At 45.0% G+C, this 25,604-nt stretch overlaps 2 protein-coding genes and 1 long non-coding RNA gene across 3 annotated transcripts; all 3 read right to left on the bottom strand.

The window, feature by feature from the left end:
* Positions 1-11,794: 11,794 nt before the first annotated feature.
* On the bottom strand, positions 11,795-12,906 carry LOC145435432 (uncharacterized). The gene is made up of 3 exons (XM_080312709.1): positions 12,578-12,906; positions 12,246-12,519; positions 11,795-12,184 (listed from the first exon to the last, which is right to left on the bottom strand). The coding sequence occupies exons 1-3, from the start codon at positions 12,904-12,906 to the stop codon at positions 11,795-11,797; spliced, it is 993 nt and encodes a 330-aa protein (XP_080168835.1).
* On the bottom strand, positions 12,636-17,353 carry LOC145435093 (uncharacterized). Its single transcript, XR_013913711.1, has 6 exons — positions 17,243-17,353; positions 15,913-16,018; positions 13,597-13,702; positions 13,305-13,436; positions 13,031-13,244; positions 12,636-12,966 (listed from the first exon to the last, which is right to left on the bottom strand). It is a non-coding gene; the product is annotated as an uncharacterized LOC145435093 (long non-coding RNA).
* Positions 17,354-19,357: 2,004 nt separating this feature from the next.
* On the bottom strand, positions 19,358-22,119 carry LOC145435431 (uncharacterized). The gene is made up of 7 exons (XM_080312708.1): positions 21,947-22,119; positions 21,655-21,786; positions 21,381-21,594; positions 20,928-21,316; positions 20,596-20,869; positions 20,153-20,534; positions 19,358-20,094 (listed from the first exon to the last, which is right to left on the bottom strand). The coding sequence occupies exons 1-7, from the start codon at positions 21,964-21,966 to the stop codon at positions 19,358-19,360; spliced, it is 2,148 nt and encodes a 715-aa protein (XP_080168834.1). The 5' UTR covers positions 21,967-22,119.
* Positions 22,120-25,604: the final 3,485 nt, after the last annotated feature.

Genomic DNA, 25,604 nt, shown 5'->3' with positions numbered 1-25,604 from the left:
GAACCAACGACTAACGTATCGCCAGATTCTACGTTTCAATGCTCAACCAACTGAGCTAATTTGACGGCGACTGCGGTGGGATATCATAGTTTAATTATTCCGAGTGTTCTCGTTTTCTCATCTGAGAAAAGAGAAAACTGGTATTCATTTGGCCGTGACGCCATTTCTAATCCTTATTATGTTATAGTGATCGCTTGACCGAATTCTCAGCTATATCATCTATCGAAAGAGTCCTGAGTGACGTGTTTACCTTATGCAGTTATCAAGTAATGAACTCAGACGTACATGCGATTCGAGCGTGCGTGTTGCGGTTTGCGTAAGATGACTCACACCGCGTGTCAATTACACAACGCAGCAGCCACTTCACAGTCACTAAGCTATTGTTTTTGTGATCAATGATAACTAGGGCAATTTTTTTTGGACCTAAAAAACGGAAGATTTTGACCTAAAAAAATCTAAATTTTGACCTTTTTTGACCTAAAAAAACTAAAATTTGACCAAATTTTGACCTCACGAATGCAAATTAGGAGTTTTCCCATATAATGTTAAAATTGTACTACTTATCTTCATTTCTGGTTGGAACTGTCTGTCCTTACAAAGTAGATTGGCCTGAAAAAACGTTTTTGACTCAAAAACTGACAGATTTTTACATGAAAAACTAGTATTTTAACGAAATCTGGCCCTATGAAGAATTCCAGTTGTTACATTACGTATTTTGGTGGAAATAATTAAAATTTGTTGTAGTACAACGAAAGATCCTTTCCTACATTCTCGGGTAGAAAGTGTCTGTCCTTACTACGTAGCTTGCGAAGAACGGAGAAAGAACGTTCAACAGCAGCATTTGTTGGCTGACAACACTCAAGCTGTGTGCACACTGCTGGTGACAAACCGTGTTGCTTCATTCTGACAATGTTGTCTATATCACAATTTTTCAGCTTGCGCTTCTTGATATAAGAACCATGCAATGTCCAAGCAGACTTGCTTCAGCTAGGATATTGCGGTACGTTGACCATAAAGCCATGTCACTATTTGTTTCAGCTGACCATTTATGATTCACAATGAGCAGACGATGGTCCGTTTACAACAGTAGGCCTGTAAAGTAGGCTACAAGCTGTAAAATATCAAATGATAAGTTCACCGACAGCGCAAAATCTACGATACAAACGAAATGCAGAGGTCAAAAAATGTTGGACTTTGTAAACAATTTTAACAAATTTTGACCTAACGCTACAATTTTGACCTAATTTTGACTTTTTTGACATGTCAAAAAAAAATTGCCCTAATGATAACTAATGATAACGAATAAAGTATTGTTATCCATGGCATTAGACATCTAGCAAATCTGCCTATTCGAAAGACAATCATAATACAGGGTATATTGTCTCACATAGGTGACACGCGGGCGTCGTTTCTACGCAGTATAAGTGATGGTTCTTTCATATCAATATGAAAGGCAATACACATCACCACGTGCGATTTATTGGCGTCATGATCGGTATATATCATTAGCGGGAACAGCTATAGTGTATGACATCCAGAACTTATGATATCGCTGTTTATGGCGCGTTATTATATACACCAGTCAGCAAAATTGCGGCAAAGTCTGCGGGCTCATTTGTACGGCCTCACTAGTCACGTTGGCAATTTTTTGCTACGCCAGTGTCCAATAGATTGATAGTAATGAATTTTTCAAATTGCAGCTATCTTGTACAATTTGCAAGTGCCTAAAAGTCTCATAAAAGCAAATATGTTGCCATGTCGGAAGGGCATTTGTGAAAATTCAATCATGCCTGCCGACATCGTTAGCCGCGTAATGTTTTGCCGTATAGAACCTACACTTTGAACAGGTTTTATCATCATAAAATAGCTTATAAATGGCTGGGTACATGTGTGTCGATAGAAGCCATCCACAGCACAGTACTGCAACATCATAAGACCATTATAACGCATAATATCTCCGATTACGTGAAGCGTGTTCAGGGAAGACTTTGCATGTCTGGTCTTGCCGACACGCGCAAAATTCGTTTTTCTGTATTCAACCAGCATTTGAACAGGTTATACGCTGCTCGCGTATATGATATATAGCTTGATGTACGCGTATTGATAAAAATTATCATTACAAAAAGACTGTAACCGTCTATCACCGGTACAACGCCAGATATCTTAGATCAAAGGAGGCGTGTTAGTGAACAATTGCGTCCGTCTCACGACCGAGACAATCGTATCGATCAGGCATAGGCCACACATTGGATTTCAGAAAGAATCAATAAAACGAAAATGCAGATGTTATCGTAACTATATGCTCTCTCAAACAGCGTTTAAATACGATTTATCAATATTTAGAAAGTATCTATATAGTTGAATTATTTGAAATTAATCGGGAAACAATATAAAGTTAACGCGAAATATAAAGTTAGCGTGAAATATAACACAACAGAAAAAAAATGCATTCTTTACTCAATACTCACTTTTTGTCATGGAAATGGAGTCGGCGTGGCGATCCATTTTTACACGCTATTTGAACGCAGAATTCAGCAGCTATGTAGAATACTCTTCAAAACGCACAACGGATCATTGTTAAAACTAAACAGTTAGTTGGTTGATGGTAAACTAACTAAAGTTTATTTTTATTTGATTTTGAAAATTCCGTAGTTGTAGTTCTAGTTCTAGTTAAGTGGTTCTCAACCAGGGGTCCGCGAAGCATTTTCAGGGGGTCCGCGAAGCCTCTAAATTTATACCATAGTTGATAATGTAATTTGTGTTTGTTTTTTTAATTGGGAAAATCACGAGGCCTTCTCGCTTCATTAAAAACTCCAAACTCCCATCTACAGAATGGCCGTCTGATATGAAATATCCTGCTGTGAGACTCATTTTAATTGCTAAATTGCCAAGATCCTACTGATAGAAATATTTTCAAGAAAAGTCATTTTTTGCACGCTCCCGCGGGGTCCGTGATGGTCCAAAAGGGGTCAGAGAAGACAAAAAGGTTGATAACCACTGTTGTAGTTGCTGATTTTGAAAATTCAGTAGTTGTAGTTCTAGTCTGGTTTCTACCTCGCCATCTCATCCGCGTAAGCGGTGTCTTACAAAATTCCTAGAAGTGGCCCGTGCTACAAGTCGGCAAATACGGAATGAAAAATAAATAATACCGGCTCGGTGTAAATGACCATAGTGGTAGACCAGTGTTTCATAACCGAGTCACGAGTTAATCCATATTTCCGCATGCGGCCCGCCGCGCCGTTCTGTGCGGCTTGCGAGAGTCTCAAGGAACATTTCAAAAATTTTGATAAAATGCGTACTAAAAATCGAATTGATGCAGGGACTTGACTAACTTTTTCTTACTATATTTCACCATGATATTTCTGAGACAGTGGTTTTCAGACCCCCTTGGAGGCGGTAAAGCATCTGAACGCGGGCGCGAAGTTGAGCTCAACTGGAAAAAATTTTCGCGCTCAGCGCGATTTACATCCTGTTCATAGGTATTGATATGATGAAGTAGGCTACATAGTAGAAGCGTGTTTGAAGCTATAACATGGTTATGATGCTGTCAGCATTGTGTGTCCTGGAACTGAGCCGAAAGTTGAATTACTAAATCTGTGAACAGATCGCTGCTCACAGATTTATACTTAAATCCTGTTCTAGGAATCGGGCCAACCGACTTTCATCTCTATAGTTTTGACAAATTGGTTATTGAGGTCCGCCAGCCTATGAAATCTCGCCACTATATGTTTCTGACGCGTGTACGATATCATCAAAGCAATATTTGGATTGTTTTAAATAAGCACATATATTGCCTCCATGTCCTCACTATATTGCGTTTTGGTTTATAATCCAAATTTTATATAGTGCGGCCCGCGAATGAATTGAGCGAGCACAAAAGTTTGCCCACCCCTGTACTAAACCTATCTCGATATCATAATGATCTGAAGTCCGAATATTTCATAGTAATATATCTTTCAGGTTTCTATCTCTCCATATCCAACGATGGTCTACAAAGGTTGGGAAGAGATCTAGTCATAAAGGATTGGGATTCTTACCTAACCAAATTCCGTTTTAATATATTTGACCTCTGTAATCACAAATGGATCCACCCACTACAGAAATCATATACTGGACCTAAAAATGGGCAGTTTATTTTCTGTTTCGCCGCCTTCGGAAGCTCAACGCGGTAGGAACATTCTTGATCGCCTTCGGCGCACGTACCTTGTGTAGGTGGTACGCGAGCACTGCATAAAACCTTGAAATGGTACGCGGATGGAAAAAGGTTGGGAACCACTGCTGTAGGGTTACCATATTACGGAATCGAAAAGGAGGACAATTTTACCAATTCAGGAAAGTTAGTTGATCAAGAATGACAGTAGATTTTGCTATTTTTTGCTGGAAAACTTTTGGTGTTAAATGAAAGTCATGACTCCAGAAATACCATATTTTTACTTAAATTTAGAGGTGTTGACTAAAATTAAAAGTAGGCACTTACAATCGACTTCCGAATGACCCGCTCGAACCTCCGTATGGTAACCCTACATAACTATGATGACAGTTCCATTGTTTATGGCAACATATTGGTAGTCCTCACAACGGAATTTGTCAGCTCTACGCCAGGCAGCTTTAGCAGGTATGACGAAATGAAGGTGAGAGTGTGCTTGATATTCTTCTGAAACTTGATGTTAAATATCCAATGAGCCGCGATCAGAAGAGCAAGTGCTTCATCAAAACTTTCAATGTTTTTTGAGAAGACGAGTCCATCCAAGTGCAGGCTCCATTGCAAATTGTAGACCATCGTTGGATATGGAGAGATAGAAACCTGAAAGATATATTACTATGAAATATTCGGACTTCAGATCATTATGATATCGAGATAGGTTTAGTACAGGGGTGGGCAAACTTTTGTGCTCGCTCAATTCATTCGCGGGCCGCACTATATAAAATTTGGATTATAAACCAAAACGCAATATAGTGAGGACATGGAGGCAATATATGTGCTTATTTAAAACAATCCAAATATTGCTTTGATGATATCGTACACGCGTCAGAAACATATAGTGGCGAGATTTCATAGGCTGGCGGACCTCAATAACCAATTTGTCAAAACTATAGAGATGAAAGTCGGTTGGCCCGATTCCTAGAACAGGATTTAAGTATAAATCTGTGAGCAGCGATCTGTTCACAGATTTAGTAATTCAACTTTCGGCTCAGTTCCAGGACACACAATGCTGACAGCATCATAACCATGTTATAGCTTCAAACACGCTTCTACTATGTAGCCTACTTCATCATATCAATACCTATGAACAGGATGTAAATCGCGCTGAGCGCGAAAATTTTTTCCAGTTGAGCTCAACTTCGCGCCCGCGTTCAGATGCTTTACCGCCTCCAAGGGGGTCTGAAAACCACTGTCTCAGAAATATCATGGTGAAATATAGTAAGAAAAAGTTAGTCAAGTCCCTGCATCAATTCGATTTTTAGTACGCATTTTATCAAAATTTTTGAAATGTTCCTTGAGACTCTCGCAAGCCGCACAGAACGGCGCGGCGGGCCGCATGCGGAAATATGGATTAACTCGTGACTCGGTTATGAAACACTGGTCTACCACTATGGTCATTTACACCGAGCCGGTATTATTTATTTTTCATTCCGTATTTGCCGACTTGTAGCACGGGCCACTTCTAGGAATTTTGTAAGACACCGCTTACGCGGATGAGATGGCGAGGTAGAAACCAGACTAGAACTACAACTACTGAATTTTCAAAATCAGCAACTACAACAGTGGTTATCAACCTTTTTGTCTTCTCTGACCCCTTTTGGACCATCACGGACCCCGCGGGAGCGTGCAAAAAATGACTTTTCTTGAAAATATTTCTATCAGTAGGATCTTGGCAATTTAGCAATTAAAATGAGTCTCACAGCAGGATATTTCATATCAGACGGCCATTCTGTAGATGGGAGTTTGGAGTTTTTAATGAAGCGAGAAGGCCTCGTGATTTTCCCAATTAAAAAAACAAACACAAATTACATTATCAACTATGGTATAAATTTAGAGGCTTCGCGGACCCCCTGAAAATGCTTCGCGGACCCCTGGTTGAGAACCACTTAACTAGAACTAGAACTACAACTACGGAATTTTCAAAATCAAATAAAAATAAACTTTAGTTAGTTTACCATCAACCAACTAACTGTTTAGTTTTAACAATGATCCGTTGTGCGTTTTGAAGAGTATTCTACATAGCTGCTGAATTCTGCGTTCAAATAGCGTGTAAAAATGGATCGCCACGCCGACTCCATTTCCATGACAAAAAGTGAGTATTGAGTAAAGAATGCGTTTTTTTTCTGTTGTGTTATATTTCACGCTAACTTTATATTTCGCGTTAACTTTATATTGTTTCCCGATTAATTTCAAATAATTCAACTACACTGTAAGCTAAAACGCGTGCATTTATGCACAAAAAAAACACACAATAATCGATTTTTTTTTTAGATGATAGATTGCGTGGTAGCGATGTATGTCATAATATTGTGTGGTCTGAAGTGGCATGTCAGTACCTATCGCTGCAGAGCTCGAAATTATGTACCTGAAATACCTCCACACTGTGGATCCACAGGCTCTTCTCGAAACAATATTTTATTTTAAAAGAATCGGTTGTGGAATGTGCAATAAAAGAAACAGTGTAAGTTGTCGTTAAATATGACAATACAAATTGAAAACATAACAATTTTTTGACACAGTAAGACAGGATTGATACAGTAATAACAGAGATTCTTGCAGGTACAGAACTGCAATACACAACTGAATAGTATGTGCTGTGCATGTTGAAATGAACCCAATCATTTTCGGATGACACTCGTCAGAGGTAATCGTCAGCAACTAGTGGAGAATTGGAAATAACATTGTATATCAACAATCGTACCACAAAATAGGCCTTCACCAGCATGAAATTTCGCGAGAGTGAGCGTTTAATGCACTATTCCCATGCAGGTGGTGCACAAACTTTTGTTGACAGAGTTTCGAATGGTGTATTTTGATAAGATATAAAATACACCAACCGAAACTCTGTCAACAGGAGTTCGTGTACCACCTGGGAATATTGGATTGAATGCTCTCTCGAAATTTCATGCTGCTGACATCATATTTTGTGATACGATTGTTGATATACAACGTTCTTTCCAATTCTCTACTAGATTTGCTGACGAGTGTCGACCGAAAATATTCGGGTTCATTCCGATAAGAATATACTATTCAACAGTAATAACAGTATAAAAGACCTGGATTCGGAACTAAAGCAAGGTGTATGTACAGTAATGTTGTCAATAAATATTGTTTCCCAAAAATTGTCTGGTTTCATGATCAAATGATTGATTGAATTGCCAAAATGCCATAGTAAACCAATTTTGGCTAAACAGTATGATATTTTGGAACAGCCCTAATATACAGTGCCACTAAAAACGAAAAACTTACTAATGAAGGCATAGCAAAAGTCTAGCCACTAAAAAAAAACTAATTGTTGTGCAAATGCAAAAAATAACGAAATCCACTATGTACAGGTACATTCCATACCAAAAGAAAGCACTACTCACAGTCCAAGTACTTGGAGCAAGGGAGATTAATTAGCCTACATTTTTTCAATCGATTGCTGGGCATTCTGATATTTTTTCCAAAAATTGACGAACTTGTTCGACTGGAATCCTGAATTTTTATCACCAACAACGACACGTTGAATGAATGGCAATATTTGAAAGACCTTGGGATAACTAAGATCCCATGCGTAATAGCATGCTACGAGATCAATAATCATCTCAAACGGTCTTCTTTCGTTTTCGGATCTGCGCTTGATGGTGATGCCATTGGCCGCAATCCACGACTGTTCATCTCCATTCTCATGACGTGCAATCAAAAGATGTGGAGGTGTCAACTTTGAAGTCGTTAAATCGACTGTATGTGCCTGGAATTAAAACAATATGTTAGCTTTAAATGATATTGCTAAATGCTCATGTGCGAATCCAGAGCACATGACCAACTTCAGCTAGAAATGCTTATTTGAGACTTCTCATAATGTAATGACTTTCTCTTGACTCGACTTGACTCGAGTCATTAATTTCTCAAAACACAAAAACGACTCGAAACAATTTGTGTATTGACTCGACTTGAGTCATTGCGCATGACTCGAGACTCAGATGGCCAAGAAAGACATTTCCACCGTAATTTTGAATAATACTAAAATAACCACACTATTGGCATTTCTTCTATTCGTACTGGCACTAAAAAATGCTACCAGAAACTACTAAAAGGAAAATCAGTGTATTATAAATGCGAATAATTCGGTATCACCAAACAGTCATAAAAAATGGTTTCAACAGAACTGGAACTGGAAACTGAGCAGTCATCACAATGACTTGGACTCAGACTTGAGTCATAACACCATGAATCGGACTCGAACCTCTACTTGTTGACTTAGAATCGGACTCGACTCGGTGGTGAATTGAAAATGACTCGACTTGATTCGAGTCAATCCTATAAAAGTGACATTGAGTTGTGACTCGGAGCCTTGTGACTTGGTTACGACCCTGCTTCTCATACTAAAGATATAAATGTAGTTGAATCGGCGAATAGTTTAAAGGGGCACTGTTCTCTAAAAATGATGTCGTCTCAAATTGAAGGGCGAAACGAGAAAAAGTTTTAGGCCACAGCCATATTCTTCACAATGCCACCGTAAAGGAGCTGCAATTTATTGAATTTTTTACAGGGGAATCATGCTCCAGCAGTCACACAGAAATCGAACTTTATATCGTTGTCAGCCGATGTTATAAAGGAAATATGTCATACAAGCAAAGGTCGTTTAAACACCACGTGCAACGGAAGATGTTCAGTCGGTCCGTGGGCATATGAGCATGCGACATTACAGCATGCGACACTTCGGCATGCGACAATTTGGCATGCGACACATGAGCATGTGGGTTAAATTACGGGTTAGGGGTAGGTTAGGTTATAGGTTTATGGTTGGGTTAGGGTTAGGGTTTAGGTTAGGTTAGGCTAGGTTAGGTTAGGTTAGGCTATGTTTCGGGTTAGGGTACGTTTTTGGGTTATCCAGTCACATGCTGAAGTGACGCATGCTGATGTGTTCCATGCTGAACTGTCGTTTTTCATTGTGTCGCATGCTCATATGTCGGGCAACCGTTCAGTCAACTACAGAAGACAACTATATGAAGTTCGATTTCTGCGTGACTGCTGGAGCATGATTCCCCTGTAAAAAATTCAATAAATTGCAGCTCCATTACGGTGGCGTTCTGAAGAAAATGGCTGTGGCCTAAAAAATTATCTCGTTTCGCCCTTCACTTTGAGACCACATAGTTTTTAGAGTGCAGTGCACCGTTAACAAGCTTAGCTCCAAAGGGCAAATTTATAATAAGTTATTATATTATTCGAGTATTAATTGAAGCATTAATTTATGCACCAATTGTGTTCAGATGCATAAATTTCTCTACATCATCAGAATATTCAGGGGTACCAATGAACCTCGGACCTCGTTCGATCATAACTTGTTAGCTGCTTATTCTTAAAGGGGCTCTGCGCTATAAAAATTATGAGGTCCCAAATTAACTCGCAGGTTGAAAAAAAATTTGCCATAGACATCGTCTTCAGAAAGCCACCGTAATGGTGCTGCAATTCAATTATGGTTAACATACGAACTGCTTTAGGCGGATTTGTCCTCCTTTTTCAGGTTTTTCAAATTGTCGTCCTAGGACGCCTAAATGTCTTCCTTTTTGGCAACTCCAGTACTGTTAGTGTGAAAATCCTCTCCCGATTCCAAAATATGACAAACATATAAATTGAAAGAATTTTGCATAAGATCCGTTACGCTCGAGCTTCCGCGTTTCTTAAGCCATTGCGAAATTTACGGTGCGTTAACTTCACCATCGCTTTACTCATTGTGACTTCTATATTTTCGCAAAGGGTTAAGAATTGATGACTCGCAACCACGTCAGTTGGTCTTAGTACGAAATTCTGCAGCTCCATTACGTCGAGCGCAGTGTTTAGCATAGCCTAATATACCTTCGTTTTAGGACGGCTAAGAATTTCGATCATATTGAAAGATTCTATTAATAGAACTTTTATGTATATCTAAAACAGAGGTCTCAAACTCAAATATGCTAGCGGGCCAATTTCCTACTTTTTGATGGCGCCGCGGGCCGCAGGCACCAATAATAGGGGAATTCAATGTATTTCCGAGTAGGCTTTATTTGACGGGACCTTGCAAACTGACATTCCACACACATCTGGGAAATGTGATTTACTATTGTGAATTCATGCCTGCCACGAAAAAAATCACATTTTAAAATATTCGAACACAATTGTTGCCGCACTTTGCATAGTTGCTGTACATTTAGTTGTAGTCACCATGCGACTGTACAAATGCATCGGGTCGATCGGGACATCGTAAAACTATCGTGTTATAGTTTTGCAGCTAGCGGACATTTGAACTGGCACAATTATAGGTTAGGGACTTTATTGGCGCCTTTATTTTGCGTTAAAACGTGTCCGGGATCTCATCATCCATGCCCGTCATCGTGAGGTTGTGGAGCCGGACATAAATTTCGTATTGAGTTTACGTGCGTCGCGTTCTCGACATTGTGAAAGGGGCTTAGGCGTATCATGGTAGGCGCCACGCTCGTTCTCAAGATTTTGGGGATCAAAATCAAGAGTCAAAGAACAAAACTCCGTTCATCCACGTTTATTTGTCTTTAAAAACGACTTGATCAATCTCATTTTTGAACGCATTTGCTGAAAGGTTAAATAGCATTCGGATTTATATTCGTGAACTATCCTGCTCAGTAGAGGTCCACGATCGTGATAAAACGCATGCAATCGAGAGTCTTTGATCAATTTCTCCACTAGCTCGTTTGTCAACGTGGTCTTGGTCCCTCTCTGACGGTTGCATATCGTATTCGCTATTTCCTCGACGTCAATATCTGCGGGTTTGAATATGATTAGAATTGAATTTGGACGGTAATAGCAAATAGATTACCCTCATTTGTGACGATCCGTGTGTCCCGGTCCGTAGCGAATAGAGTTTCCGAATTATCTCCGTTTGATTGCGTATCATTTTCGGTGTGAAAAGTGCTATCGTCCTCTGTTTGCAGCTCTGGTTGAACTGTGGTCGGGGTTGGGGTCGGTCTGACGATCCGTGTGTCCCGGTCCGTAGCGAATAGAGTTTCCGAATTATCTCCGTTTGATTGCGTATCATTTTCGGTGTGAAAAGGGCTATCGACCTCTGTTTGCAGCTCTGGTTGAACTGTGGTCGGGGTTGGGGTCGGTCTGACGATCCGTGTGTCCCGGTCCGTAGCGAATAGAGTTTCCGAATTATCTCCGTTTGATTGCGTATCATTTTCGGTGTGAAAAGTGCTATCGTCCTCTGTTTGCAGCTCTGGTTGAACTGTGGTCGGGGTTGGGGTCGGTCTGACGATCCGTGTGTCCCGGTCCGTAGCGAATAGAGTTTCCAAATTATCTCCGTTTGATTGCGTATCATTTTCGGTGTGAAAAGGGCTATCGTCCTCTGTTTGCAGCTCTGGTTGAACTGTGGTCGGGGCTGGGGTCGGTCTGACGATCCGTGTGTCCCGGTCCGTAGCGAATAGAGTTTCCGAATTAGCTCCGTTTGATTGCGTATCATTTTCGGTGCGTAAAGTGATATCGTCCTTTGTTGGCAGCTCTGGTTGAACTGTGGTCGGGGTTGGGTTCGGCGATTCAAATGATCCTTAATAAACAGTTCCGGTCAGATATATGACGTTATAATTTTATAGGGCTTTACATACCTTCATTTGGGGGAGCTTTTGACGCGGCCAACTCCGCATATAAGTTATCGTGTGTACTGTTCGCGGCTTTGCGGAGCATTTCTCTGCATAGAATCGCCCCGGCAGCCGCCCTCTTGGTCCTGCCTATCCCGTCATAGTGTCGACTGGCGACCTCCGTGCTGTGCGACGATGACATCGCAACATGATATCGTCCAATGTCGTCTAGCGAACTCGCCATCGTGGCGACTATTTTACGGAGGTGCTGGTACGTTAGGCTGACTTCGTGGGTACTGAGGTATTCCACGACACAAACCGATAAATTTTGGAACGGCTTGCCGTTCGAGTTTCGCAACGCGACTTCTTCCCGTGACAAATCCAAGTCCGGATTGGTTTGCTTGCAAATCTGAAATCGAAAAGAGGTTCTAGACCGCTCCATTACACGTTCATATCTTCGTAACACCTACCTGTTTGAATCGGTCATAGTCTTTTTGAGTCATAACCAATAAACCCTGACTCGACAGGCACTTGTTGTGGTTCACCTGTATGACTAACATTTCGGGATCGTTCACGGAACGGACGGCGTGGCTAAGCTCGTATCCGGTCACTCTACGGAAATATGATAATCTCGTGCCGCTCGAGAGACCAACTTGAATTATTGTCAACGCCAAACAATCCCGGACGTTTTCGTCTGTTAACGGTTGATGGAGGTCTCTTTTAAACGTTTCGCTTTTGATCATTCTAAAAAAACACGCATATTAAACTTGAAACTGGGCGATATTTTAGTCTTAGCACGAACCTTTTGATATTCGGCCAATTTTTATTGATGACGTCCATGTCGAGAGATAAACGTTTCTCGTGCTGCGGCTTTCTTCTTTTATTGGTCGCTCTAGAGTACGTCGCGATGATTTGTATGGCTCTCAGTTGTTTGACCGGTGAAACCACTTTTTCCAACAATGCCGGATGGTGCATACGCGCAAATTCAAGAAATCCCTTTAGCGACGTCAGGGTGTTGAAAATAGTGCTCGCAGACAGTGTCCCGTCGGCGTTAGAAATGTACGTGACTAATTGTTCCGGCTCGTCAACCACATACTGCTTGAAAACTGATTTTAGTTTGCTGACGACCATTTTGGTGTTGGCTTCGTCGAGCGCTTGCACTTGGCGATGCCTTTCGTACAGGGAGAGTAGCTGTAATAAACGGATCTACATTATTTCGGTAAAAAAATGACACATTACCATCAGAGTTACTCACGCTTGAAAAGTCGGACTCGAAGGTCAACTTTTTAAAGTTTTCCTGGTAGGTCTCGCAACCTATCCCGAAGCCGTCGCGTATTTTATCGGAATGAATAATCCTTCAGTGGTTTGCTATGTATGCCGTGGCTACTGATCTGGAGCAGAGACCACACCAAGACCGTGGACGACCTCGCTTTATGTCTTGCCTGGGCTCGCGCAAGTAGCGAGCAGACCTGCGACACGTAATATTTATTTGCTTCTGGTTGTTATAAATAAGCCAACAACGATCTTACTCTTTAATTCTGTCCACGGACCACTTATGAACGTTACGAATATGCCTCGTTCTATGACCTTTGGTTTGTATATGGCAAACTTGACACCTGTCGAGTCTGATTCTTTTCGTGGGTCGAATTGCAACGGGATCGCTGCAATAGAAATATTAAAAATCGCGCCATGTTGAAGTTACCGGAGCAGAGAGAGTTATGGACCGAAAACCAACGATTTTGGACTCGGTAAAAGCTATTTCGCCGAATCGCGCCACGCTAAAGCATAGGGATTTCGAAATTAGAAGAAATTTTCACTCACCCGACGACTTGAGATTCCATTATATGTTCTTGATGCACGGTAATACTCTCCAAACGTCCTCCTAACGCGACAGTTCACTAGCATATGAGCGCGCGGCGAGAATTATCTGGAAAAAGATATTCTCGGGTCATTATTACGTCATAGAGGGCCCGAAATTTTTTTCCCCGAAAATCGGTCTGGGGCCCGGAAAAGTTGAGGGATCGTGATATTTTCTTCACCACGCGTCTCTAGAGAGTCCTAGGAACACGCCTAGGCGGTTTAGAACGAAAATAAATTGGTCAAAGACTTCAACTTTTTCCGACCTCCGGCCCCATGTTGAAGTATAGGGATTTTTTCGGGACGTTTCGTCTAAAAGCTTGGCTCGTGTATGTAGCAGACACACAAACGACCCCGCGATCGAATTGGCGCCAAGAGAAGAATGCGCGGAAAAAGAAATTTCCAGAATCGGATGTACCGGAGCTGAGATATCTCCGGTTGAAGTAAAATGGGGGGGGGCTTTGGCGACCCCCCACGAGGGTCCACGATGTCGAATTTGGTGTTCGAATGACCGCCTCGAGGAGCAGAACGCAACGATGGGTCGTTCGTGCATGTCAGTGCTCGGGGAGGAACGCTACGGGCCTGTAACCCCCTCAGAAATCCGATATTCGCGACTCTCTAGCGCCGCCACACGTGACCCACACCCATCGAGCCGCACATCGACGTGACCAGCGCCCGCTTAGGAACACAGAGATGTGTCGTTCGTCATTCTGGGCCGTACCAGAGAGGAGATAATGGCCGAAAACCGTACCAGGCATTCCTTATGGGATTTCCGCCGACTGTGACGTCACGGCTGATCAAAGGCTACTTTAGAGGCCGATAGCGGTCCTCCCTCAGGTCGGACATCGTCGAGCCGCACACCGATGTGACCGGGGCGCGAATACCAACACGTCGGTGCGTCGTTCGTCATTCTGGGCCGTCCCAGAGAGTAGATACGGCACGAAAACCGGTCCATGCATTCTTCTGGGAAGTTGGACTTCCGCAAAATCGCGCCGTGTTAAGTATAGGGATTTTTTTCGGGACGTTTCGTCCAATATCTGGGCTCGTGTATGCAGCAGACGAACAAACGACCCCGCGATCGAATTGGCGCCGAGAGATGAATGCAATAAAAAAGAAATTGACCAAATCGAAGTTACAGGCGCTGAGATAGAGACGAGTTACGGGGACTAGTTATGGCCCAAAATCCAACGATTTTGGACTCGGGAAAAGCTATTTTGCCTAATCGCGCCACGCTAAAGTATGTGGATTTCACAACTAGAAGAAATTTTCACTCACCCGGTGACTTGAGATTCCAATAAATGTTCTTGATGCACGGTAATCCACTCCAAACGTCCTTCTAACGCGACAGTTCAATAGCATATGAGCGCGCGGCGAGAATTTTCTGAAAAAAGAGATTCCCGGGTCATTATTACGTCATAGAATGCCCGAAATTTTTTTTCTCGAAAATCGGTCTGGGGCCCGCCGAAACACGTTTTTTGACGATTTTTATTCATTTTGGGCGGTTGTTGACACTGTTTAAGGTCCTAAATCTCGCTGCAGTTGTCGTGTGCTAGGCCTACAAGACGCGCAAACCTCTTTTACGGGTCTCGTACACGTACTACTTGCTATATCGACGGAGCAGTACGCGCCGAAACACGGTTTTTGACGATTTTTTTGCATTTTTGGTGGTTTTTGACCGATTATTGCGGAGCCGTGACACTGTTTAAGGTCTGAATCTCGCTGTGGATGTCGTGTGCTAGGCCTACAAGTCGCGCAAACCTCTTTTACGGGTCTCGGACACGTACTACTTGCTATATCGACGGAGCAGTACGCGCCGAAACACGGTTTTGGACGATTTTTTTGCATTTTGGGCGGTTTTTGACCGATTATTGCGGAGCCGTGACACTGTTTAAGGTCTGAATCTCGCTGCGGATGTCGTGTGCTAGGCCTACAAGACGCGCAAACCTCTTTTACGGGTCTCGGACACGTACTACTTGCTATATCGACGGAGCAGTACGCGCCGAAACACGGTTTTGGACGATTTTTTTGCATTTTGGGCGGTTTTTGACCGATTATTGCGGAGCCGTGACACTGTTTAAGGTCTGAATCTCGCTGTGGATGTCGTGTGCTAGGCCTACAAGACGCGCAAACCTCTTTTACGGGTCTCGGACACGTACTACTTCCTATATCGACGGAGCAGTACGCGCCGAAACACGGTTTTGGACTCGGTAAAAGCTATTTCGCCTAATCGCGCCACGCTAAAGTATGTGCATTTCACAACTAGAAGAAATTTTCACTCACCCGGTGACTTGAGATTCCAATAAATGTTCCTGATGCACGGTAATCCTCTCACAACGTCCTCCCAACGCGACAGTTCAATAGCATATGAGCGCGCGGCGAGAATTTTCTGAAAAAAGATATTCCCGGGTCATTATCACGTCATAGAGGGCCCGAAAATATTTTTCTCGAAAATCGGTCTGTGCCGATTTTTTTGAATTTTTTTGGGTTTTTGACCGACATTGCGGAGCCGTGACACTGTTTAAGGTCCTAAATCTCGCTGTGGTTGTCTGGTGCAGGGCCTACAACAGAGACAGACCTCTTTTACGGGTCTCCGACACGGACAGGGAGCGATATCGACGGAGCAGTACCCGCCGAAACACGGTTTTTGACCATTTTTTGAATTTTGACCGACAATTACGGGGCCGTGACACTATTTGAGGTCCTGAATTTCGCTGTGGTTGTCTGGTGCAGGGCCTACAACAGGGACAGACCTCTTTTACGGGTCTCCGACACGGACAGGGAGCGATATCGACGGAGCAGTACCCGCCGAAACACGGTTTTTGACCATTTTTTGAATTTTGACCGACAATTACGGGGCCGTGACACTGTTTGAGGTCCTGAATTTCGCTGTGGTTGTCTGGTGCAGGGCCTACAACAGGGACAGACCTCTTTTACGGGTCTCCGACACGGACAGGGAGCGATATCGACGGAGCAGTACCCGCCGAAACACGGTTTTTGACCATTTTTTGAATTTTGACCGACAATTACGGGGCCGTGACACTGTTTGAGGTCCTTAATTTCGCTGTGGTTGTCTGGTGCAGGGCCTACAACAGGTACAGACCTCTTTTACGGGTCTCCGACACGGACAGGGAGCGATATCGACGGAGCAGTACCCGCCGAAACACGGTTTTTGACCATTTTTTGAATTTTGACCGACAATTACGGGGCCGTGACACTGTTTAAGGTCTGAATCTCGCTGTGGATGTCGTGTGCTAGGCGTACAAGACGCGCAAACCTCTTTTACGGGTCTCGGACACGTACTACTTGCTATATCGACGGAGCAGTACGCGCCGAAACACGGTTTTGGACGATTTTTTTGCATTTTGGGCGGTTTTTGACCGATTATTGCGGAGCCGTGACATTGTTTAAGGTCTGAATCTCGCTGTGGATGTCGTGTGCTAGGCCTACAAGACGCGCAAACCTCTTTTACGGGTCTCGGACACGTACTACTTGCTATATCGACGGAGCAGTACGCGCCGAAACACGGTTTTGGACTCGGTAAAAGCTATTTCGCCTAATCGCGCCACGCTAAAGTATGTGGATTTCACAACTAGAAGAAATTTTCACTCACCCGGTGACTTGAGATTCCAATAAATGTTCCTGATGCACGGTAATCCTCTCACAACGTCCTCCCAACGCGACAGTTCAATAGCATATGAGCGCGCGGCGAGAATTTTCTGAAAAAAGATATTCCCGGGTCATTATCACGTCATAGAGGGCCCGAAAATTTTTTTCTCGAAAATCGGTCTGTGCCGATTTTTTTGAATTTTTTTGGGTTTTTGACCGACATTGCGGAGCCGTGACACTGTTTAAGGTCCTAAATCTCGCTGTGGTTGTCTGGTGCAGGGCCTACAACAGAGACAGACCTCTTTTACGGGTCTCCGACACGGACAGGGAGCGATATCGACGGAGCAGTACCCGCCGAAACACGGTTTTTGACCATTTTTTGAATTTTGACCGACAATTACGGGGCCGTGACACTGTTTGAGGTCCTGAATTTCGCTGTGGTTGTCTGGTGCAGGGCCTACAACAGGGACAGACCTCTTTTACGGGTCTCCGACACGGACAGGGAGCGATATCGACGGAGCAGTACCCGCCGAAACACGGTTTTTGACCATTTTTTGAATTTTGACCGACAATTACGGGGCCGTGACACTGTTTGAGGTCCTGAATTTCGCTGTGGTTGTCTGGTGCAGGGCCTACAACAGGTACAGACCTCTTTTACGGGTCTCCGACACGGACAGAGAGCGATATCGACGGAGCAGTACCCGCCGAAACACCGTTTTTGACCATTTTTTGAATTTTGACCGACAATTACGGGGCCGTGACACTGTTTGAGGTCCTGAATTTCGCTGTGGTTGTCTGGTGCAGGGCCTACAACAGGGACAGACCTCTTTTACGGGTCTCCGACACGGACAGGGAGCGATATCGACGGAGCAGTACCCGCCGAAACACGGTTTTTGACCATTTTTTGAATTTTGACCGACAATTACGGGGCCGTGACACTGTTTGAGGTCCTGAATTTCGCTGTGGTTGTCTGGTGCAGGGCCTACAACAGGGACAGACCTCTTTTACGGGTCTCCGACACGGACAGGGAGCGATATCGACGGAGCAGTACCCGCCGAAACACGGTTTTTGACCATTTTTTGAATTTTGACCGACAATTACGGGGCCGTGACACTGTTTGAGGTCCTGAATTTCGCTGTGGTTGTCTGGTGCAGGGCCTACAACAGGGACAGACCTCTTTTACGGGTCTCCGAAACGGACAGGGAGCGATATCGACGGAGCAGTACCCGCCGAAACACGGTTTTTGACCATTTTTTGAATTTTGACCGACAATTACGGGGCCGTGACACTGTTTGAGGTCCTGAATTTCGCTGTGGTTGTCTGGTGCAGGGCCTACAACAGGGACAGACCTCTTTTACGGGTCTCCGACACGGACAGGGAGCGATATCGACGGAGCAGTACCCGCCGAAACACGGTTTTTGACCATTTTTTGAATTTTGACCGACAATTACGGGGCCGTGACACTGTTTGAGGTCCTGAATTTCGCTGTGGTTGTCTGGTGCAGGGCCTACAACAGGGACAGACCTCTTTTACGGGTCTCCGACACGGACAGGGAGCGATATCGACGGAGCAGTACCCGCCGAAATCGGAACTTTGACCGGCTCTGGAGGCCGATCCGTTTGTCGGATCGGGATAATTCCTTTGCGGGGCGTCTTCAAACAGTGCGGGGAACGCGCCCGTGTGGTTTTTAGGTGAAAAAAATTTTTTTCGGACTTCAACTTTTTTACGATCTCGGCCCCGTGTTAAAGTATGGGGATTTCAAACTTATGAAAAAATCCGACTAGGTCGAAAATTTTTTTTCTCCGATTTCGATTTCCCGCACACCGACGGACTCGTGGGGTTAGGGTTAGGGTTAGGGTTAGGGTTAGGGTTAGGGTTAGGGTTAGGGTTAGGGTTAGGGACTTTATTGGCGCCTTTATTTTGCGTTAAAACGTGTCCGGGATCTCATCATCCATGCCCGTCATCGTGAGGTTGTGGAGCCGGACATAAATTTCGTATTGAGTTTACGTCCGTCGCGTTCTCGACATTGTGAAAGGGGCTTAGGCGTATCATGGTAGGCGCCACGTTCGTTCTCACGATTTTGGGGATCAAAATCAAGAGTCAAAGAACAAAACTCCGTTCATCCAGGTTTATTTGTCTTTAAAACCGACTTGATCAATCTCATTTTTGAACGCATTTGCTGAAAGGTTAAATAGCATTCGGATTTATATTCGTGAACTATCCTGCTCAGTAGAGGTCCACGATCGTGATGAAACGCATGCAATCGAGAGTCTTTGATCAATTTCTCCACTAGCTCGTTCGTCAACGTGGTCTTGGTCCCTCTCTGACGGTTGCATATCGTGTTCGCTATTTCCTCGACGTCAATATCTGCGGGTTTGAATATGATTAGAAATGGAATTTGGACGGTAATAGCAAATAGATTACCATCATTTGTGACGATCCGTGTGTCCCGGTCCGTAGCGAATAGAGTTTCCGAATTAGCTCCGTTTGATTGGGTATCATTTTCGGAGTGAAAAGTGCTATCGTCCTCTGTTTGCAGCTCTGGTTGAACTGTGTTCGGGGTTGGGGTCGGTCTGACGATCCGTGTGTCCCGGTCCGTAGCGAATAGAGTTTCCGAATTAGCTCCGTTTGATTGGGTATCATTTTCGGAGTGAAAAGTGCTATCGTCCTCTGTTTGCAGCTCTGGTTGAACTGTGGTCGGGGTTGGGGTCGGTCTGACGATCCGTGTGTCCCGGTCCGTAGCGAATAGAGTTTCCGAATTAGCTCCGTTTGATTGCGTATCATTAGTGATATCGTCCTTTGTTGGCAGCTCAGGTTGAACTGTGGTCGGGGTTGGGTTCGGTGATTCAAATGATCCTTAATAAACAGTTGCGGTCAGATATATGACGTTATAATTTTATAGGGCTTTACATACCTTCATTTGGGGGAGCTTTTGACGCGGCCAACTCCGCATATAAGTCATCGTGTGTACTGTTCACGGCTTTGCGGAGCATTTCTCTGCATAGAATCGCCCCGGCAGCCGCCCTCTTGGTCCTGCCTATCCCGTCATAGTGTCGACTCGCGACCTCCGTGCTGTGCGACGATGACATCGCAACATGATATCGTCCAATGTCGTCTAGCGAACTCGCCATCGTGGCGACTATTTTACGGAGGTGCTGGTACGTCAGGCTGACTTCGTGGGTACTGAGGTATTCCACGACACAAACCGATAAATTTTGGAACGGCTTGCCGTTCGAGTTTCGCAACGCGACTTCTTCCCGTGACAAATCCAAGTCTGGATTGGTTTGCTTGCAAATCTGAAATCGAAAAGAGGTTTTAGACCGCTCCATTACACGTTCATATCTTCGTAACACCTACGTGTTTGAATCGGTCATAGTCTTTTTGCGTCATAACCAACAAACCCTGACTCGACAGGCACTTGTTGTGGTTCACCTGTATGACTAACATTTCGGGATCGTTCACGGAACGGACGGCGTGGCTAAGCTCGTATCCGGTCACTCTACGGAAATATGATAATCTCGTGCCGCTCGAGAGACCAACTTGAATTATTGTCGCCGCCAAACAATCCCGGACGTTTTCGTCTGTTAACGGTTGATGGAGGTCTCTTTTAAACGTTTCGCTTTTGATCATTCTAAAAAAACACGCATAATAAACTTGAAACTGGGCGATATTTTAATCTTAGCACGAACCTTTTGATATTCGGCCAATTTTTATTGATGATGTCCATGTCGACAGACAAACGTTTCTCGTGCTGCCGCTTTCTTCTTTTATTGGTCGCTCTAGAGTACGTCGCGATGATTTGTAGGGCTCTCAGTTGGTTGTCCGGTGAAACCACTTTTTCCAACAATGCCGGATGCTGCATGCGCGCAAATTCAAGAAATCCCTTTAGCGACGTCAGGGTGTTGAAAATAGTGCTCGCGGACAGTTTCCCGTCGGCGTTACAAATGTACGTGACTAATTGCTCCGGCTCGTCAACCACAAACTTCTTGAAAACTGATTTCAGTTTGCTGACGACCATTTTGGTGTTGGCTTCGTCGAGCGCTTGCACTTGACGATGCCTTTCGTACAGGGAGAGTAGCTGTAATAAACGGATTTGCATTATTTCGGTAAAAAAGTGACACATTACCATCAGAGTTACTCACGCTTGAAAAGTCGGACTCGAAGGTCAACTTTTTAAAGTTTTCCTGGTAGGTCTCGCAACCTATCCCGAAGCCGTCGCGTATTTTATCGGAATGAATAATCCTCCAGTGGGTTGCTATATATGCCGTGGCTACTGATCTAGAGCAGAGACCACACCAAGACCGTGGACGACATCGCTTTATGTCTTGCCTGGGCTCGCGCAAGTAGCGAGCAGACCTGCGACACGTAATATTTATTTGCTTCTGCTTGTTATAAATAAGCCAACGGCGATCTTACTCTTTAATTCTGTCCACGGACCACTTATGAACGTTACGAAGATGCCTCGTTCTATGACCTTTGGTTTGTATATGGCAAACTTGACACCTGTCGAGTCTGATTCTTTTCGTGGGTCGAATTGCAACGGGATCGCTACAATAGAAATATTAAAAATCGCGCCATGTTGAAGTTACCGGAGCAGAGAGAGTTATCGACCGAAAACCAGCGATTTTGGACTCGGTAAAAGCTATTTCGCCGAATCGCGCCACGCTAAAGCATAGGGATTTCGAAATTAGAAGACATTTTCACTCACCCGACGACTTGAGATTCCATTATATGTTCTTGATGCACGGTAATACTCTCCAAACGTCCTCCTAACGCGACAGTTCACTAGCATATGAGCGCGCGGCGAGAATTATCTGGAAAAAGATATTCTCGGGTCATTATTACGTCATAGAGGGCCCGAAATTTTTTTTCCCGAAAATCGGTCTGGGGCCCGGAAAAGTTGAGGGATCGTGATATTTTCTTCACCACGCGTCTCTAGAGAGTCTTAGGAACACGCGTAGGCGGTTTAGAACGAAAATAAATTGGTCAAAGACTTCAACTTTTTTCGACCTCCGGCCCCATGTTAAAGTATAGGGATTTTTTCGGGACGTTTCGTCTAAAAGCTTGGCTCGTGTATGTAGCAGACACACAAACGACCCCGCGATCGAATTGGCGCCAAGAGAAGAATGCGCGGAAAAAGAAATTTCCAGAATCGGATGTACCGGAGCTGACATATTCCCGGTTGAAGTAAAATGGGGGGGGGCTCTGGCGACCCCCCACGAGAGCCCACGATGTCGAATTTGGTGTTCGAATGACCGCCTCGAGGAGCAGAACGCAACGATGGGTCGTTCGTGCATGTCAGTGCTCGGGGAGGAACGCTACGGGCCTGTAACCCCCTCAGAAATCCGATATTCGCGACTCTCTAGCGCCGCCACACGTGACCCACACCCATCGAGCCGCACATCGACGTGACCAGCGCCCGCTTAGGAACACAGAGATGTGTCGTTCGTCATTCTGGGCCGTACCAGAGAGGAGATAATGGCCGAAAACCGTACCAGGCATTCCTTATGGGATTTCCGCCGACTGTGACGTCACGGCTGATCAAAGGCTACTTTAGAGGCCGATAGCGGTCCTCCCTCAGGTCGGACATCGTCGAGCCGCACACCGATGTGACCGGGGCGCGAATACCAACACGTCGGTGCGTCGTTCGTCATTCTGGGCCGTCCCAGAGAGTAGATACGGCACGAAAACCGGTCCATACATTCTTATGGGAAGTTGGACTTCCGCAAAATCGCGCCGTGTTAAGTATAGGGATTTTTTTCGGGACGTTTCGTCCAATATCTGGGCTCGTGTATGCAGCAGACGAAAAAACGACCCCGCGATCGAATTGGCGCCGAGAGACGAATGCAATAAAAAAGAAATTGACCAAATCGAAGTTACAGGCGCTGAGATAGAGACGAGTTACGGGGACTAGTTATGGCCCAAAATCCAACGATTTTGGACTCGGGAAAAGCTATTTTGCCTAATCGCGCCACGCTAAAGTATGTGGATTTCACAACTAGAAGAAATTTTCACTCACCCGGTGACTTGAGATTCCAATAAATGTTCTTGATGCACGGTAATCCACTCCAAACGTCCTTCTAACGCGACAGTTCAATAGCATATGAGCGCGCGGCGAGAATTTTCTGAAAAAAGAGATTCCCGGGTCATTATTACGTCATAGAATGCCCGAAATTTTTTTTCTCGAAAATCGGTCTGGGGCCCGCCGAAACACGTTTTTTGACGATTTTTATTCATTTTGGGCGGTTGTTGACACTGTTTAAGGTCCTAAATCTCGCTGCAGTTGTCGTGTGCTAGGCCTACAAGACGCGCAAACCTCTTTTACGGGTCTCGTACACGTACTACTTGCTATATCGACGGAGCAGTACGCGCCGAAACACGGTTTTTGACCATTTTTTGAATTTTGACCGACAATTACGGGGCCGTGACACTGTTTGAGGTCCCGAATTTCGCTGTGGTTGTCTGGTGCAGGGCCTACAACAGGGACAGACCTCTTTTACGGGTCTCCGACACGGACAGGGAGCGATATCGACGGAGCAGTACCCGCCGAAACACGGTTTTTGACCATTTTTTGAATTTTGCGCGACAACTACGGGGCCGTGACACTGTTTGAGGTCCCGAATTTCGCTGTGGTTGTCTGGTGCAGGGCCTACAACAGGGACAGACCTCTTTTACGGGTCTCCGACACGGACAGGGAGCGATATCGACGGAGCAGTACCCGCCGAAACACGGTTTTTGACCATTTTTTGAATTTTGACCGACAATTACGGGGCCGTGACACTGTTTGAGGTCCCGAATTTCGCTGTGGTTGTCTGGTGCAGGGCCTACAACAGGGACAGACCTCTTTTACGGGTCTCCGACACGGACAGGGAGCGATATCGACGGAGCAGTACCCGCCGAAACACGGTTTTTGACCATTTTTTGAATTTTGCGCGACAACTACGGGGCCGTGACACTGTTTGAGGTCCCGAATTTCGCTGTGGTTGTCTGGTGCAGGGCCTACAACAGGGACAGACCTCTTTTACGGGTCTCCGACACGGACAGGGAGCGATATCGACGGAGCAGTACCCGCCGAAACACGGTTTTTGACCATTTTTTGAATTTTGCGCGACAACTACGGGGCCGTGACACTGTTTGAGGTCCCGAATTTCGCTGTGGTTGTCTGGTGCAGGGCCTACAACAGGGACAGACCTCTTTTACGGGTCTCCGACACGGACAGGGAGCGATATCGACGGAGCAGTACCCGCCGAAACACGGTTTTTGACCATTTTTTGAATTTTGACCGACAATTACGGGGCCGTGACACTGTTTGAGGTCCCGAATTTCGCTGTGGTTGTCTGGTGCAGGGCCTACAACAGGGACAGACCTCTTTTACGGGTCTCCGACACGGACAGGGAGCGATATCGACGGAGCAGTACCCGCCGAAACACGGTTTTTGACCATTTTTTGAATTTTGCGCGACAACTACGGGGCCGTGACACTGTTTGAGGTCCCGAATTTCGCTGTGGTTGTCTGGTGCAGGGCCTACAACAGGGACAGACCTCTTTTACGGGTCTCCGACACGGACAGGGAGCGATATCGACGGAGCAGTACCCGCCGAAACACGGTTTTTGACCATTTTTTGAATTTTGCGCGACAACTACGGGGCCGTGACACTGTTTGAGGTCCTGAATTTCGCTGTGGTTGTCTGGTGCAGGGCCTACAACAGGGACAGACCTCTTTTACGGGTCTCCGACACGGACAGGGAGCGATATCGACGGAGCAGTACCCGCCGAAACACGGTTTTTGACCATTTTTTGAATTTTGACCGACAATTACGGGGCCGTGACACTGTTTGAGGTCCCGAATTTCGCTGTGGTTGTCTGGTGCAGGGCCTACAACAGGGACAGACCTCTTTTACGGGTCTCCGACACGGACAGGGAGCGATATCGACGGAGCAGTACCCGCCGAAACACGGTTTTTGACCATTTTTTGAATTTTGCGCGACAACTACGGGGCCGTGACACTGTTTGAGGTCCCGAATTTCGCTGTGGTTGTCTGGTGCAGGGCCTACAACAGGGACAGACCTCTTTTACGGGTCTCCGACACGGACAGGGAGCGATATCGACGGAGCAGTACCCGCCGAAACACGGTTTTTGACCATTTTTTGAATTTTGCGCGACAACTACGGGGCCGTGACACTGTTTGAGGTCCCGAATTTCGCTGTGGTTGTCTGGTGCAGGGCCTACAACAGGGACAGACCTCTTTTACGGGTCTCCGACACATACAGGGAGCGATATCGACGGAGCAGTACCCGCCGAAACACGGTTTTTGACCATTTTTTGAATTTTGACCGACAATTACGGGGCCGTGACACTGTTTGAGGT

The sequence above is a fragment of the Botryllus schlosseri genome, chromosome 3 (assembly GCF_051294905.1).
Source record: "Botryllus schlosseri isolate E-star chromosome 3, Bs_hap1, whole genome shotgun sequence".
Classification (NCBI taxonomy): Eukaryota; Metazoa; Chordata; class Ascidiacea; order Stolidobranchia; family Styelidae; genus Botryllus; species Botryllus schlosseri.
The sequence above is the reverse complement of the archived record's forward strand: the minus strand, read 5'-3'. Positions and strand labels throughout refer to the sequence as shown.